This window comes from Aphanomyces astaci (genome assembly GCF_000520075.1).
Source record: "Aphanomyces astaci strain APO3 unplaced genomic scaffold supercont1.31, whole genome shotgun sequence".
NCBI lineage: Eukaryota > Oomycota > Saprolegniomycetes > Saprolegniales > Verrucalvaceae > Aphanomyces > Aphanomyces astaci.
The window spans coordinates 185,328-200,698 of NW_009798294.1; the positions used below are offsets into that span (position 1 = coordinate 185,328).

The 15,371-nt window shown below is 52.3% G+C and overlaps 6 protein-coding genes across 7 annotated transcripts; 5 read left to right on the forward strand and 1 right to left on the reverse strand.

Moving 5' to 3' along the window:
- Window positions 1-561: 561 nt before the first annotated feature.
- On the reverse strand, window positions 562-1,092 carry H257_10950 (hypothetical protein; the record flags this gene model as incomplete). Its single annotated transcript, XM_009837711.1, has 1 exon — window positions 562-1,092. The coding sequence occupies one exon, from the start codon at window positions 1,090-1,092 to the stop codon at window positions 562-564; it is 531 nt and encodes a 176-aa protein (XP_009836013.1).
- A 3,561-nt stretch (window positions 1,093-4,653) lies between these two features.
- On the forward strand, window positions 4,654-7,005 carry H257_10951 (hypothetical protein). Its single transcript, XM_009837712.1, has 2 exons — window positions 4,654-5,309; window positions 5,369-7,005. The coding sequence occupies exons 1-2, from the start codon at window positions 4,716-4,718 to the stop codon at window positions 6,977-6,979; spliced, it is 2,205 nt and encodes a 734-aa protein (XP_009836014.1). The 5' UTR covers window positions 4,654-4,715; the 3' UTR covers window positions 6,980-7,005.
- Window positions 7,006-7,649: 644 nt separating this feature from the next.
- H257_10952 (hypothetical protein) lies at window positions 7,650-9,587 on the forward strand. Its single transcript, XM_009837713.1, has one exon. It carries the CDS (start codon window positions 7,723-7,725, stop codon window positions 9,358-9,360), a length of 1,638 nt encoding a protein of 545 aa, XP_009836015.1. The 5' UTR covers window positions 7,650-7,722; the 3' UTR covers window positions 9,361-9,587.
- A 398-nt stretch (window positions 9,588-9,985) lies between these two features.
- H257_10953 (hypothetical protein) lies at window positions 9,986-11,523 on the forward strand. Its single transcript, XM_009837714.1, has one exon. It carries the CDS (start codon window positions 10,013-10,015, stop codon window positions 11,480-11,482), a length of 1,470 nt encoding a protein of 489 aa, XP_009836016.1. The 5' UTR covers window positions 9,986-10,012; the 3' UTR covers window positions 11,483-11,523.
- A 206-nt stretch (window positions 11,524-11,729) lies between these two features.
- On the forward strand, window positions 11,730-13,208 carry H257_10954 (hypothetical protein). Its single transcript, XM_009837715.1, has one exon. It carries the CDS (start codon window positions 11,867-11,869, stop codon window positions 13,088-13,090), a length of 1,224 nt encoding a protein of 407 aa, XP_009836017.1. The 5' UTR covers window positions 11,730-11,866; the 3' UTR covers window positions 13,091-13,208.
- Window positions 13,209-13,640: 432 nt separating this feature from the next.
- H257_10955 lies at window positions 13,641-15,352 on the forward strand. 2 transcript variants are annotated; one of them, XM_009837717.1, is made up of 6 exons: window positions 13,641-14,012; window positions 14,064-14,258; window positions 14,333-14,447; window positions 14,548-14,613; window positions 14,686-14,856; window positions 14,914-15,352. In XM_009837717.1, the coding sequence occupies exons 1-6, from the start codon at window positions 13,690-13,692 to the stop codon at window positions 15,208-15,210; spliced, it is 1,167 nt and encodes a 388-aa protein (XP_009836019.1). In that variant the 5' UTR covers window positions 13,641-13,689; the 3' UTR covers window positions 15,211-15,352. The 2 variants fall into 2 exon arrangements, with proteins under 2 accessions (XP_009836019.1, XP_009836018.1); XM_009837716.1 differs by having other exon boundaries at window positions 13,643-14,012; window positions 14,911-15,290.
- Window positions 15,353-15,371: the final 19 nt, after the last annotated feature.

Genomic DNA, 15,371 nt, shown 5'->3' on the forward strand with positions numbered 1-15,371 from the left:
TCGCCTTGAACCCACTTGATGAAATACCCCATCGACTTCAACGACCGTGGTAGTCCTCTTTCGTCCAAAATGGTCAACCCCTGATGGAGGCGCGCCTCGGAAACATACTCGTCCACGAACGCCTGGATCGACTGGACGACATCCGGATGGGTTGCGGCTGCCTTTGTCTTGCCATTTCCAATTGTGGGGCCAGGGTTGGCATGCAATTCGCCCTTCACTTTGAACTTTAGGTTGGTGTAGCCAGCGGTGACACAGTTCCACACGATACCTTCCCCGACCCCCGTCACACCAAAGCACTTTGCCGCTGGACATTCGGCTTCCACGAGCGCTGTAACGACGTCACTCCAGTGGCGTCATAGGGTTATCGACCAATCAGAACAGACGTCACTGTTGACGTCAGTTTACGACCAAGCTCGATTGGCGTGCGGCGTGCTCGGCCATGGACACCAGAAGTTTGCAGAGCGCACGTATATATAGCATTAGATATAGTATAGTCACAGTAGTCATGCATGTAGATGTAGATAACGCCAATCAATCAGTTTTACAATTTCCTCTGCGTTATCAACTCCCTACAAGCGCCGTGAGCCGCTCCAATTCCGGTTGCGACGATTCGGGCAAGTTGAAGTCAATGTCGATTGTCCAGCCGCCAAACGTGTGAATGTGATAAATGCGCGCCGGTTCGTTTTCAACTACAATGCGGGGCAGCGCCGTCATGTTCACCCATTTGTGGTCCACAGACGCTGCAAACACCACAAACATCTTGGGGAGTTGGGCCAGTGCCACACCGCTCTGAATGGTATCGCCGCACCACTCCCCAAACACAGCCACCACGGGGGAAGCATCGTCGGGGCTGGCTCCCCCTGCCACCAAGATTTCACTCTTCAATCGAGCCACGTGCTCGGAATGCTTAGTCATATGGGCGACAAAGCCCGCAAAGTTGCTGGTACGCGAAAGCACGCAATTTCTGGATTGAAATTGTGTGGTTCCGTCGGGCAAGTAGACGATGCCCGTATTCGAACCGTGGAGTTTGACTGTTCCGTGAAAGGTCAACGTTGGCTTGTCCACTCTGTCGTCGTAGATTGGCCTGTCCATGTTCGTGTTGTGGCCAACATACGTGGCAACACGACGGACGTTGTCGATTGCATGTCGAAATTTCTCAATTGATGGGAACGCGACCACAGACATACTTATCAATGGCACAGCAATATGGATTGTGGCACATTATTGTAAGAAATGAAAACGATATTGGAGAGACCATAATTTTGCAGGTGGCCTTTCGCGCGATAAATGAAGGTCTTGGTCAAGGAACCTTACATTTAGACGAAGTATCTGTAGCGAAAACAATGACATATAACGTTATGCAAAGTTTGGGAAGTTTGGTGTTGAAAGTGCTAACTGGGCAGTCTGACAGTGAAACCAACGTGGTCAGCGATTGCTTGGTTTCATTTTTGGCCAATAAGATACGACGCAGACTATTGGTACTAACTTACTGTTAGTAATATGTTTATTTCCGGTCGGCCATCCCATTCGTCAGCTGATTGGCTATACTCATACTTCTTTGATCAAGAATTACTGTATATGATTTGTTAAGTGGGAACTTTTGAACCCCCCACAAATTTGTAATTTTGCTGTATATGTTTATGCAAGAACCTGTCTGGGTTGAAATACCTACAAGATGTAATATATATCGAGTTTGGAAGAACGCAACACGCGGGAAGTTCCCACTCATTGCACGAAATGGCGCGGACTGCCCATCGCAAGGCCACAGGACGCCCTTCGGTCAAGAACACCATTCGCAATAAGCCATCGTACAGAACCAAAACATATTCGGTCCTCAACAGGCTGTGCGTCATCAACGCAGCTCGAAATGACTCCTACAACTCTGCATTGCACACGAACTTCCCGGGACTCACTGGAACGCCACGCAAGACAGCGTGGAAGCGCATTTACCGCTGGGAGCAGAATCGTGCCGTTCTCGAGGCAGTGGCAGCCGAACCATCCCAGCAACACAAGAAGTCCTTGCGGCCTGCTGGTACTTCTTCGACTCTTGATGTGGCCGCAGAAGAAGGCTTGGCGGCATGGGTCAACGAGCTGCGCAGCGAAGGGATCCCGGTGACCAATCTGCTTCTCCAGCTAAGAGCACTCGAAGTTGCCCACGACGTTGGGTTGAGAGCGATCCAGTTCAAGGCGAGTCCTTCATGGATCAATGGCTTCATGAAGCGGTAGCGCTTTTCCATGCATTCCAAGAGTCGCTCCGGTCAGGCGGACTTGGCGCAAGGACAAGTTGTGCTCGAAGCATTTGGCTCTCGAGTTCGTGCACTGGTTCTTGAACACGGAATCGAGTCCATCTACAATGCCGATCAAACTGGAATCAACTACGAGTACATACCAAAGAAAACAATTGACAGCCTCGGCGCAAAGACAGTGTGGATCAAGGGCTCCGGACATGACAAGGACCGCCTATCCGCCATGCTGTTAGCCGATTCAAACGGTGTGAAATACCCATTGTTTCTGGTTCTCAAGACTGGCGTCTCGCGAATCAAGGGAGTCGTCCAAGACAACCTGAAGCACTGGAACTGCTTTGGCTGCCATGTGTGGGAAGACATCGAAGAGCTCCACGAACGGCATCCATCCAGGATATGGTGGAATAGTCTTATTTCCATCAAGTTTTTGACGTACCATTTCGGCTACCGACGGGGAACTGAATGCAAGCCAGTACTCTTGCTTTGGGATGCGTTCAGCGCGCATTCAACACCGGACGTCCTCGTGTTGGCCAGTGAGCTCAACGTGCTCTTGGAGACAATCCCACCTACGTTTACATGGATATGTCAACCAGCTGATGTTGCTTGGATGCGGCCAATGAAGGCGGCACTCCGTCATCGATGGATCGAGCATTTACGTACCGAAGTCAACAACCACGACGGTGGCCCATTCAAGCTCACTCCTCCTGACCGGTTCGACATCGTTGAGTGGGTCAACACGGCCTGGGATTCCCTATCCAAGAAGACAATCATCAATGGTTTTCGTAAGTGCAACATTGTGGATACCCCAATTTAACACGAAAGTACTGGCGATGCCGATGTCGATCTTGATGCAGTTGGGGCAGCATCCGTGCTCGACGCAATTCGCCACCTTGGCGCCATGGAACTGGCGGAGCTTGATCCTGCCTTGGACGTGGAAGTTGCACTAGAAGATTTACACAATGTTAGTTAAAACTGGTATTGAGTACACCCAAAAAGTATGATTCGTTAACCTTGATGTTGAATGGTGTGACTTGGTGCAACCCTTCGTGTGAATGTCGTGAGTTCAGGGACTCATCGGAATACCAAGGCCGGGGTGCGCGAGCCGGTATCCGGCCCAAAAATACCAATAGGCTAGGCCCGAAGGCGGTCCCAAAGGCTAATAGGAGCTCGGGCCATTTGACTCGGCACCCCATAATGACCGAAATCCGTACAGTAATGCCAATTCACAGACACACGAAGAGTTGCAACCGTTACCTGGTTGGGGATATCGGGATGTTGGGGCCATAGAAAATTTGAAAATGGACTTTCAGAATGATGTGAAAACTCCCTTTGATATTTTATGACTTCAATTTTGATTGACACCATCAATCATTTTGACTTGTAGAGAATTTCATTTTATGATTGATGTTGAGTATGGTGTAATTCGAATTCGTTTGAACTGCAAGATGGCATCAACTTCTAAACTAAATGCCATACATTTCCCAAGTCTGCCAAGTATCCCAGCAATTCATCCTGAATTTATATACCCTCTTTAATTTGGTACTTCTAGGCTTTGACATGACATTCAATTATGGAGGTTATTCTGATTTCCTACTTGCCCTCATGTCTCAGAAGTTCCCACTTAACAAATCACATACAGTAGCAAATTCGACAAAATTACTACTAATATGGTGCAAGTCACCTAAAGACTACAAATAAATGCCTTGACTTTCGACAGCTATTCCAACTTTGTATTGATATTATTTAGGAAAATATACCGTAATAACGATAGAACTGGACAAGCCCAACAGAATTTACGGTTCAGATTTTCGATTGGTGAACGAGTAATATAATTTAAACAAACCGGCCTTTTTGTTATAGAATTTGAACAAACCGGCCTTTTTGTACGGAGATATATGGAAGGAACCAGGTACATTTTGGCCGAAAAGGAGTATCAAGTATATCTTGGTCTTTGTATACAGCACTTATCCGTACGAACGTTTTCATTGTATCCGGATTATTCACAATGTTTAACCTAATTTCCAGGTAAACAACGTAACTACTAATGATTTAACGTCAACATTTCGTGGGTTTAACTGAAAGAACCGAGGCGTTTAATAGTAAAACGTCTCCTCTTCACCTTGCGCTCCATACAATATTGCCTATTTCACCTTGCTTTTTCTGGTTAATGGCTATTCTATCCTGAGGATGGCCGATCTGTAGTCTTCAGATGACTTGCACCATACCGTTGAAAATTGCATCTTCAAGATGAGCGTTCAAGCCCCTTGAACGTCGTCATAGGTTCGACATCAACCAAGAGAAATTGTACCCCAGAGAGCATCTCTTACATTGCAGTGCAATCTCAGGTAGTTATGATCCAGTCTACCGATTGAACATTCTTGGTTTTGAACGTATTCAACCATGTAATGTCTTTACCGATTACAATCCGTTCACAGGGTCATTCTGCTATTGCGCTCGAGCCGGCTACCCCTCATGGACCCCATCTCCACCACGTATCAGGTCGTGGAGGTTTCGTCAGCCACCACTGCCTCCTCTCTCCAGTCTGCCAGTTCCAGCCGCCATCGTGCCATCAACTCTGGCACACTCGTTCGCTTCAGACAAGTCCTCGTTGCCGTTTGCATGATGCTAATGGGGTTGACTCCGTTCGCGTACTTTCATCCAGCGTACGACCGTTGGATTTCGTCGGCGCTCATTCGAGCATGGGGGGGGATTCCAGCCCTGGTCAGTCGAACCAAAACCAGCGGTCACTCGGAAATGGCCATGCCCACCTACTTTGTGTGTGGCATGGCCTTCCCGTTGTTGATCGGAGCTGCCATCTTTGCCGGTATGGAGCATCACAATCCCCCGTTGTCGACGCTACTTTCTCGATGGCTCCAGCGCAAACCCAAAGCATTCGGGCATGCCGTCAGCAACGGCGAAGTGCTTTTTCTCATGATTTGGCTCGGCGGAAACGTCGCTGTGTTTGGCTACCAATGGGCCAAGCGGTACAAGCCCCAAGATGCCAGCGTCGGCCACGTCCTCGAAGTCGTCGCGCTGAATCTGGCGTTCAATGGCTTGTTCAATATGGTACGACCTTGACTGTACACTTTAAACAACGGACCTATAATCATTTGTTGGCTTTGTAGTCTGTCTTGGCGCTACCCGCCACGCGCCATAGCTTTTGGATGCAATTTCTGCACATATCGTACGCCCACGGCATCAAGTACCATCGATGGCTTGGAGTTGCCACCATCGTGGCCTTTACTGGTCACATGTGTCACTACGTCGCTCTGTTTGCCGTCCGGAACAGCTTGTCTCTGTTGCTCCCGTGTTTTAGCTGCAACGTGGCTACCGACGGCTACCTTCAGTGGACCATAACGTTTGGGGGGTTGGCGTACGTGTGCTTTGTTGGGATGGCTGTCACGTCAGTTCCCTACATCCGTCGACATCACTACGCCGTGTTCCGCTCTGCGCACTGGCTGTTCTTGCCTGCCACCGTCTTTGCGGTACTGCATTGGGGTCCAATCCTAAACTGGCTGTTCGCGTCCATGGTGGTGTACCTTGCAAACCGATGGCTGTCGTCATCGAGCAACCACCCCGTTCAAGTTGAAGTTGCTGGCGTGTTCCCATCCATTCAAACTTGCCACGTCACATTGCACTGTACGACACCATACGCCCCTGGCGACGTCGTGTGGTTGAACGTGCCCACTGTGAGTCCGACCCAGTGGCATCCGTTCAGCGTTGCGTCCACACCCGTTCACACCCCCGGGCTGCTCACAGTGTTTGTGAGAAACGTGGGGCCGTGGACGAGCAACTTGTACGCGTACATTCAAGACTGCACTGCAGCCAAGGTCGATCCGATCGTGTATGTGGATATGCCGACAATATCCGTCCTCGAGCCAGCAACTTTGCTGAGCTCGAGCGTAGTGTTTGTGGGCGGTGGCATCGGCATCACCCCCCTGATGGGCCAGCTCTTGCATGTGTTGCATTCTCCTCAACAACGTCCTGGCCAAATCGTGTGGCTACTGTGGCACGTTCCAGATGTGTCGATGCTGTGGTGCTTTCAATCGTGGCTCCAAGACATCGAAGCGTTGGCAGCCAAACATGGCACACGACTGCACATTCGCCTGCATGTCACCCAAGAGTGCGAGATGGGGGCAATGCATAATGATGACGAAGGCGATGTAGCGAGTATGATGATGGTGGACGAGTCCATGGCCACCTTTCTGCAAGGCGAAGCGCAGCGGATGCAGGGCGTCCACCCAAGGCCGTACGTACACGTAAACCGATACCAGCAGATTTGGGTATTGGCGGTGGCCGTGGTGTGCAGTGGGGGGCTGGTTGCAAGCGTCAAGTACGGCAACGTTATCTCAAAGACGTTGAACCCGTCGTGGTGGCCGCTGCAGAGATTCATCGAGTATGTTTTGGTGGTGCTGGGCAGTTTGGTTGCCCTTGGGCTTGCAAAGTTGTGGGGTCGACGTGATGCTGTGCCCAATATCGTGTGCCAACTGGACGATGCTGCCACCAAGTCGACAAGTAAAACCGACGTGGAAGCGTTGGTGTTGCATCACAACGTCCAGCGAGGCCGCGTCGTGTGGCCAGACTTCGTCCAAGAGATACTTCAAGGGCAAAGTGCCCTTTCGTCTGCCAGTATTGGCGTATTTGTGTCTGGTCCGTCAGCCTTGCAGCGAGCGGTGGACTTGCATTTCCAGCCCCATCCTTTGTTTCACGTGCACGCAGAAGAGTTTGAAATGTAGGGACAGTTGTAGTCTGTGAATAGAACTTGTCACAGTCATAGAAGGTCTTGTCGTGCAATTGCAAGTTGAACGGAGCAAGTGAACCTAACGTTACTCTACTGTATGTTAAGGTTGAATCTCACAGAACGGTTCATGGTGCAGCAGTTTATTCCAGGCAAAGAAAGTGCTCCTCAGTACTACTTATCAACTTGTGTACAGGTAAATGACTATAGAACATACAGTGTACGAGGCAGCAACGTGACGCAAAGGAAGTGATGCGGGAGGATGCTGAGGATCTATGCGACAAGCATGGAGATTGCACGCACCCCTGTCGCATATATGCCGTCGACATTGACATGACCGAATTTGAATTCACCAGGTCGGAACCTCACGTGACATTCCGGAGTACATTCCATTTCGTAAAGGAAAATGAATGGCGTTTTGATGTGAGTCGCATTGCGAAGACATGGTTATTTGCAGTCTTATCTAAAAAGCGCTGTCTTTAACTCCCAAGAATTGATGACGACATCGAGCGCAATCGTTGGTTTCGGCGTCGGACGAATTCGTGCCAGTTTGTCAAGATGCGCACTGTGATCTTCAACGTTTGTATATCTGGTGCGTGTGTTTATGTCTTGGGAGCCACATCTGTTGCATGACGGCTTCAGACTAACTACCCATCCTCCAATACATACTCGAAGCATTACACTATCCATCTATTACAGCAGTACTACAGTAGTAGTACACACTTCACGTGTCCAACCCCCATGTCGACATGCTCCGCGCGTCTGACGAGGCACTGGCAGTGCACTCCCGTGCCCAAATCTCCCGGCCAAATCGCCGCCGAGCAGCATTTGCTGTGTCTGCCATGGTTTCACGGTCACTACATAGTCCTGTCGACTCGAATTCGATTCAACCGGTGGATTTTGTTTGGCGCGGCGTTCGTGAGCCAATTCTGCGTCGGGTCGCTGTACGCATGGTCCATCTACAACATCCCCATGGACACCTATATCTTCGGCAACCCGAACGAGGAGAAGGCCGTGTATACGTTCTACATGGCGTGCGTATCGCTCGGCAGTGCCGCGACCATCGTCGGGCCCTGGCTGGAGCGAAACGGACCCAAGTGTGGGCTGCTGCTGGGCACGTCGTGCTTCCTTGTGGGGTACATGGTGGCCACGATCTCGCTCTATTTTAAATCCATCGCCGGCGTATATGTGGGCTACGGGGTCATTGCTGGCTTTGGCATTGGCGTCAACTACATCACCCCCGCGTCTGCACTCATCAAATGGTTCCCAGACATGAGGGGAACCGCCGCTGGGTTTGCCGTCGGCGGATTCGGCGCGAGCTCCCTTCTCTGGAGCAAAGTGTACTTGCCGGCCATCGACGCCATGGGCCTCCCAGCGTCGTTCCTGTGTCTCGGAGGCATCATGTCGTGCATCATGTTTGCATGTGCCCTTGTCATGCGCACTCCCCCGCCAGGGTATTCCGTCGGGGGGCTCAACATGCACGGCATGACCGCCGCGGACCCCTCCGCCTCCCCCCACGTGAACCCAGACGACGCCCCCCCATCTTCGCCCCACACGGCCATCTTTGAACTCGAAGCCGATGCCCACCGTCCTCACGGCGATCTACTGGACGAAGACGAAGATGCCCATCAAGTGTGGCTCAAGCAGATCAAAGCCACGAGCCTGCTCGACAGTTTGTTTTCGGTAGACTTTGCATGCATCCACATCACGTTGCTGGGCAACATCGTGCTCGGCCTTGTCGTGCTCTCGCGCATGTCGTCGATGGCCACGATCATCTTCCACCAATCCAAAGACCAGGCGGCCACTCTCGTGTCCATCAACGGGCTCTTCACCTGCTCTGGCCAGATTTTGGTCCCGATGCTCTCGGACGTTCTCGTCCGGCGGTGGCACCTCCGTCCGCCATTTGCTCGCAAGTGCATCTTTGTCGGTACCCTCGTGGCCCAGCTCGGGATTGTCGCCACCTTGCCGTATACATTACGCACTGAAAACTTCACTGCGTTTCGAGTCCAAGTGTGGGTACTCCTCGTGTGTTATGGCGGCGCCTTTGGCACCGTCGCAGCCTTCTTGACAGACATGTTTGGCGCCCATAACATTGGTGGCCTTCACGGATGCGTGCTCACCGCGTGGTCCCTCGCGGGGCTCGTCGGCGGCCTCGGCTTTACCCTTCACTTTAACCACCTCGTGAACGATCTGCATCTGCCCCTTGTGGACGCATACGTGGAGAATTTGTACTGGGTCGCTGGCGTCGTTGTCGTCGGCTTGCTTGCCGTCCTGGCTGTGCGCACCAGTGCCAAAGATCGGTTTGCACCCGGCTATCAATACAGTATTTGTGGCACGCCTATCGTACGCGTTGGCCACAAGAATCTGCCGCCGCGTTAAGGTGACCCCACTCAAGGTGCTGGCCCAGCCAGCTTCACAGGACCCAATACCTTGATTATAATCCCATCACCGATGGGTTTGCTTACATCTTAGTTGATCCAAAGCACAAGACATGGGATTATGTATGCATAGGTGCGACCGTTTGCATCCCCGGAATATGAACTTGTTCGAATTCGGTGTGAAAATTGTCAGTAATCGCGCTAAATATAATTTCCGCACAACCTAAAAACAGCGTCCTGCTCTATGGGACTCAAGAATCCTGCAACATCCTGTAGATACTGAAAGATATCACAGCGTTGCGTATTGATTGCTCGAAAGAAGTCGATTGATTGTTTCCGAATACTACCATATACTGGAATTCCTTGACGTCAACATCAGTTGCCAAGTCGGTTGCGCCTACAACCAAAACCCACGACAAGTAAGAGCAGAAATAAGCTCGGGGCTCTCTGTTGTTCTACGGCGTCGTGTGCCGTTCAACTTCCACTTCCAGCAGCCAACATACAAAAGTTGTTACATCGCCCGATTGGCAGAACGCGATCTAAAAATAGATTTTTGTGGCGGTTTCACTTTTCCACGAATCAGACTGCAAGGAATCCACCCACAACCTTCGACATTGAGGATTTTGCGAGCGTCCATACACATCATTATTTCAATGCAAGACGCACATATGATCGAGTTTATCCCCCAAGCAGTGTACTACACGTGGTTTCCCGAAGGCCACGCGCCTCGCTCCACGGCAGACGTCACGTACTTCTGCGTGGACCGGCAGCTGCTGTACACCAACTTTTATCTGGACTTTGGACCGTTGAATCTTGGCCACACGTTCGTTTTCAGCCAAGTGCTCAACCACGAACTGGCACGAGTGAAACCATTGGGCAAGAAGCTCGTGTTCTACTCATCCGCGGATGGCAAGCGCAAGGCGAATGCGATTTGCATCTTGGCCTGTTGGGGTATCCTCTTCAACCACATGACCGCCGACCAAGCGTACGCCCCGTTCCACACCGTCACACAGTCGCTGCCTCCATTTCACGACGCGACGCCGTCCATTTGCTTGTTCAAACTCTCCGTCTTGGACTGCCTTCGCGGCCTTGAAAAGGCAGTGCGGTTTCGCTTTGTCGACACTGCCACGTTCAACGTGGACGACTACCAGCATTACGAGCAAGTCGAGCACGGCGACCTCAACTGGCTCTCCCCCAAGTTCATTGCGTTCGCCGGCCCACACGACGTGTACCGCCACACCGCCGAGGGCTTCATCTCGCTCACCCCCGAGCACTACGTCCCGTACTTCAAATCGCACAATGTTACGCTGGTTATCCGGCTCAATGAAAAACTATACGACGAGTCGCGGTTCAAGGCCGCGGGCATCGACCACCTCGACTTGTATTATCCGGACGGCGCCAATCCCCCCGACGAGATCCTCCATCGGTTTCTTACGGCTTGCGAGGCCACGACCGGTGCCGTGGCGGTGCACTGCAAGGCTGGACTTGGGCGAACCGGAACCTGCATTGGCGCGTACTTGATGAAGCATTACCACTTTACAGCCAAAGAGTGCATTGGGTGGCTGCGGCTATGTCGGGCGGGCAGTGTCATCGGCCCCCAACAACAGTTTATGGAAGCGATTGAACCCCGCATGTGGAGCTACAAGACGACCATCAATCGTGATGACGTGGCATCGTCAGAGAGACCACGCCACAGTGGAGAGCTGCAGAGTTCCCCGAGCAAGCCCATACAGTCTACCCTTAGGATTCTCAAGCCCTCTGCCACCCCCATCACCACCATGTCTGGGAAATCGCTGCTCAAACATAACATGGCGCTGCCCCCGAAACTCGTCCCGGCGTCGTCGTCGGTTCTGCATCTCCCCCCAACCTCCCCCAACAAAGCCACAGCCTTAAAAGCTACTTTGAGACTCAATCTGTCCTTCCAAAGCCCCAAGCCCATGTCATTGTCCCCGACCAAACAAGCACAAAGCGCTTCGGAAGGCAGCCCGATTGTCGAATCCCCCAAAACCCAGGGGGACAACCTGCGCGAACTCAAGCACACTTGGGCGAAAAGTCCTACCCACAAGAGTCCCACTCATGCCGCCGTTACGAGCAGCAGCTTTGGCGACCACAGCCCTGAATAAGTCTGCACATAACTATTACCTTCTTATGGTTTCGTTATGCATCACTGTATTTACAGCCATCGTGAAGTGCAGTGTTATTAATACCTGTAAATAGACCTTGGGAACAACCACAGAATGATGCGTCTTTGGACGTACTGTACATTCCGGTGGATAGTTCCTTTAACGTTAAGCTTAACGTTAGCTTACTTACTAACCACAAATTAGATAAATTAGACATGATTTCACAATTGAGAAAAACGCCAATATTGTCGATTTCGATGTAAAACCGTTGATGTTGAATTCTGATTGGCGAGTATTTTCACACGTTGATATGATTGGCTGAAAAACCGACCTCCATTGCCCACAGACGGCATTACGGTATTGCTGGGGTGGAGATCAATCAGCATGGCGAAAAAGGTGCCTGCGAAGACGACCGCGGCGGCGGTGACCAAGCCATCGACCAAGTCCGATGCCAGCGTGGCTGAACTTGAAAAGTCCTTGCGCGCCGAGCGCCAGAAGCTGACGTTGTTTCGTCGGCCGATCTCGGTGTTGTACCATTTCTCGATCGTGCTCAAGGACTTTGTGCGGTGGTCGGTGGTGGCGCTGGCGACACATCCCCTGACGCTGTTCCTCGCGCTGCCGCTACTGCTACTGTGGATCGGGCTCTCCAACACTGCAGGGGACCATCATGCGTACTTGGACGAGTTCAACCTGAACGTCGAGTACGTCGTGTGGTGGGTCGGCCTCGGCGTGCTCTCGAGCGTGGGTCTGGGCACGGGCATGCACTCGGGCATCCTGTTTCTTTTCCCGCACATCTTTTTGGTCGTGCAAGGCGCCGAGTTTTGCAAGTCGACGGACTTTGACACACGCCATCACACGTGGTTTCGATCGTTCGAGACCAACTGTGGCAGCGCCGACACCGAGGTCACGTTCTTCACCATGTTCACCAAGGTGGCGGTGGCGTCCATGCTGTGGGGCGCGGGCACGGCGATGGGGGAGATCCCGCCGTATGCGCTGTCGTACGCGGCCAGCGTCGCGGGCAAGCGCAACGAAGACTTTGAAGACATCCAAACGTCCACGTCCGACTTCAACGTGCTCAACCGCACCAAGGAATGGATGATCACGTTCCTCCAGCGCCACGGCTTCTTTGGGGTGCTGCTCATGAGCGCGTGGCCCAACATGGCGTTCGACTTGTGCGGCATTTGCTGCGGCCACTTTCAGATGTCGTTCTGGACATTCTTCGGCGCTACGTTGATTGGCAAGGCGCTGATCAAAGCCAATCTGCAAGCCATGTTCTTTGTGACCATCTTCACGGACGCCACGCTCACGGAGATTGAAAAGTTCATCGCCCAAGTAACCCCCGTGTCGTGGGCACTGGACCAAAAGGTGGCGCAGTTTTTGCTGGAATGCCGACACAAGTTTCATGCGGTGGCGGACCAAGCCAAGGCGGACCATACTGCGGGCGAAGGCGCGACCGAGGGCGGCGGCGGGTCGCTCATCTCGCAAGCCGGCGGGTTCGTTATGGTGGCGTTTATGGCGTACTTTGCGATCTCGTGCATTGAACAGTTTGCCCAGCAGCATGCCGCCGACCAAGATGAAAAGACGATCGAGCAGGCCAAGAAGAAGTAAATAGAAAGTACTGCAAGCTCGAATAGAATACGGCACCAAAAACAGCAGCAGCAGCACCAGTTGGAGTTAAGAATAGTTTGCTGTAACGTTATGGATGGTGTGGAATTTGGGTGCGACAACATGGGTCTGCTGGCTCGGTGGGCGGGCGTATGAAATGATGATGGGCAAGTGGGAAAGTTATAATAACGGGTAACTACAGGCTCCATGCAGTGCAAATGCTTGGATGGATGGTCCAAAGGGGAAACGGGAAGTGTGATCATCTGTGGCTGAAGTGGCAAGGAAAGGCCGATACAAGTGCCCGCGCTACTATCCATTTGCAACTTGGACCAGAATTTCGCAACATTGTCGCCGTCGTCCTGCGTGTTGGTCACGGAGCGAAGTGTGTATCCTTGCCCTTCCCTACAAGCATGCGATACACAGCACGTTCTACGACTCAACCTTCATTACTTGACAAGAAGATGGAGGCACCGTGAAATGGCAGTTACAGAATTGACCAATCATGTTCGATTTCAACCAATTCGTGGGTTCCTTTCGATTTACGCTGGAAATAGCCACCACTCGAGCCAGCCGCCAGTGCCAATTGGCGATTCCCTTTTGTCATGTCGACTGCACCGCCTCCTGCGCCGCTGACGCCGTTGACTGTGACGACCACGACCCCTCAACCTAGTGGCACCATCAAGGCCGCGTGGACCGAAGCGCAGGTGAAGGATCGCATGTTCTGGTTCAAAGGCTTCAAGGACAACAAGAAGGGCGGCGTGATCTTCGACGACAAGGACGTGCTCAAGAAGCAGCAAGGCGTGGTCAAAGACATTATGCTGCAGCTCGGCGCCCAGCTGCTCAGTGGAAAGCTGGCGGTGCGTCTGTCGCTGCCCATTCGTCTGTTCGAACCTCGGTCTCTCCTCGAACGCATTCCCGACGCTTGGTAAGGCTGCACTCCAAAACAACTAAACCTCATCCCAGACGCGCTATGCAGGGCCTACGCCCCTACGCTCCTGGCCAAGGCGGCACACGCCACGGAAGCCCTGGACCGACTGCAACACGTGATGGCGTTCGTCGTCGCAGGCTTGCACTTTTGCGTCGGCCAGAGCAAACCGTTCAACCCGATCTTGGGCGAAACATACCAAAGCACGTTCCCCGACGGCACGTCCGTGTACTTGGAGCATGTGCAGTAAGAACAACACCATGTGACGCATTGCTTGATGTACTTGACATTCTCGTTCACGGCAACTTATATGGAAACAGGCATCACCCACCCGTGAGCGCGTACTACGTGGAAGGTCCTTTGAAGCTCTTTACCTTGTCTGGACAGTGCGAATTCGAAGCGCATTTGGCTGCCAATACCCTTGTCAATGCTCAGGTAACGCTAGTGTGATGACGACGACGACGGCGACCATTACCATATGCTGCTTTCAATTTCAACGTACACTCACAACTTAGATGGATGGTTATGGTTGTAGACTGGCACAGTCAAGGTGCAATTTGCCAACGGATCGGAAGTGCAGTATGCCATGCCCAAGTTCAAAGTCAGTAATTATATATTACTTGCTGGAAAGAATATGTTGTTCATGAAAAAGATATTTGTTTACGTTGTGTAGATGCATGGAGTGGTGCTAGGCGAGCGAATGTTTGAGTTTACAGGCGAATGCCACTTCCACGACGTCTCGTCCGACCTTCGCGGCACTCTAGACATGGACGGGAACTCGTCGTTCTTGGGGCGGAGCCACCACGACGACATCACGGGCACGATCGTCGCGCCCGCTACCAAGGTCTGTACATTCGTGTGCAACTTTGAGCGAAACGTCAGGTGCTGCGTTGTATAGAAGGGCGCCAAGCCACATGTAGTAGCCAAGCTCACTGGCTCGTGGCTCAACCACTTGCACGCGAACGGCGTTGTGTTGTGGGATATGGCCACGTCGCCCGTGTACTTGCACGTACCAGTGGCCACCCCCCTGCCCAGCGACGTGCGGTTTCGAGCTGACCTGATCAGCCTCAAGCAGGGGGACATGGACGAAGCGCAGCGCCAGAAGATCGTCATGGAGGAGGACCAGCGCCGCGACCACCGCCTAAGGGGGCACGACGACGGCGGCGGTAACAAGCGCCACAGCACCCCTAAACGTTAGAGCGTAAATCGTACGTAGAGTGAGCCAGATTGCAGAGACTAGAACTTTCGGCCCCAATGGAAACTCCACAATCTGCGACAGCGTCTTGTTCATTTCGATGACGTGGCACGCGGACATGTGCCGACCATAATTACACATTTCAACGCTGCGATAACGTTATC

What these genes read in the sequence shown, in the direction of transcription:
- H257_10951 (XM_009837712.1), top strand. Translation starts at nt 4,716, where the DNA reads ATGGACCCCATCTCCACCACGTATCAGGTCGTGGAGGTTTCGTCAGCC. An exon ending in TCAATGGCTTGTTCAATATG is followed by an intron (nt 5,310 to 5,368) that starts GTACGACCTTGA and finishes TTGGCTTTGTAG; the next exon opens with TCTGTCTTGGCGCTACCCGC.
- H257_10952 (XM_009837713.1), top strand. Translation starts at nt 7,723, where the DNA reads ATGTCGACATGCTCCGCGCGTCTGACGAGGCACTGGCAGTGCACTCCC.
- H257_10953 (XM_009837714.1), top strand. Translation starts at nt 10,013, where the DNA reads ATGCAAGACGCACATATGATCGAGTTTATCCCCCAAGCAGTGTACTAC.
- H257_10954 (XM_009837715.1), top strand. Translation starts at nt 11,867, where the DNA reads ATGGCGAAAAAGGTGCCTGCGAAGACGACCGCGGCGGCGGTGACCAAG.
- H257_10955 (XM_009837716.1), top strand. Translation starts at nt 13,690, where the DNA reads ATGTCGACTGCACCGCCTCCTGCGCCGCTGACGCCGTTGACTGTGACG. An exon ending in GTGTACTTGGAGCATGTGCA is followed by an intron (nt 14,259 to 14,332) that starts GTAAGAACAACA and finishes ATATGGAAACAG; the next exon opens with GCATCACCCACCCGTGAGCG. An exon ending in ATACCCTTGTCAATGCTCAG is followed by an intron (nt 14,448 to 14,547) that starts GTAACGCTAGTG and finishes TTATGGTTGTAG; the next exon opens with ACTGGCACAGTCAAGGTGCA.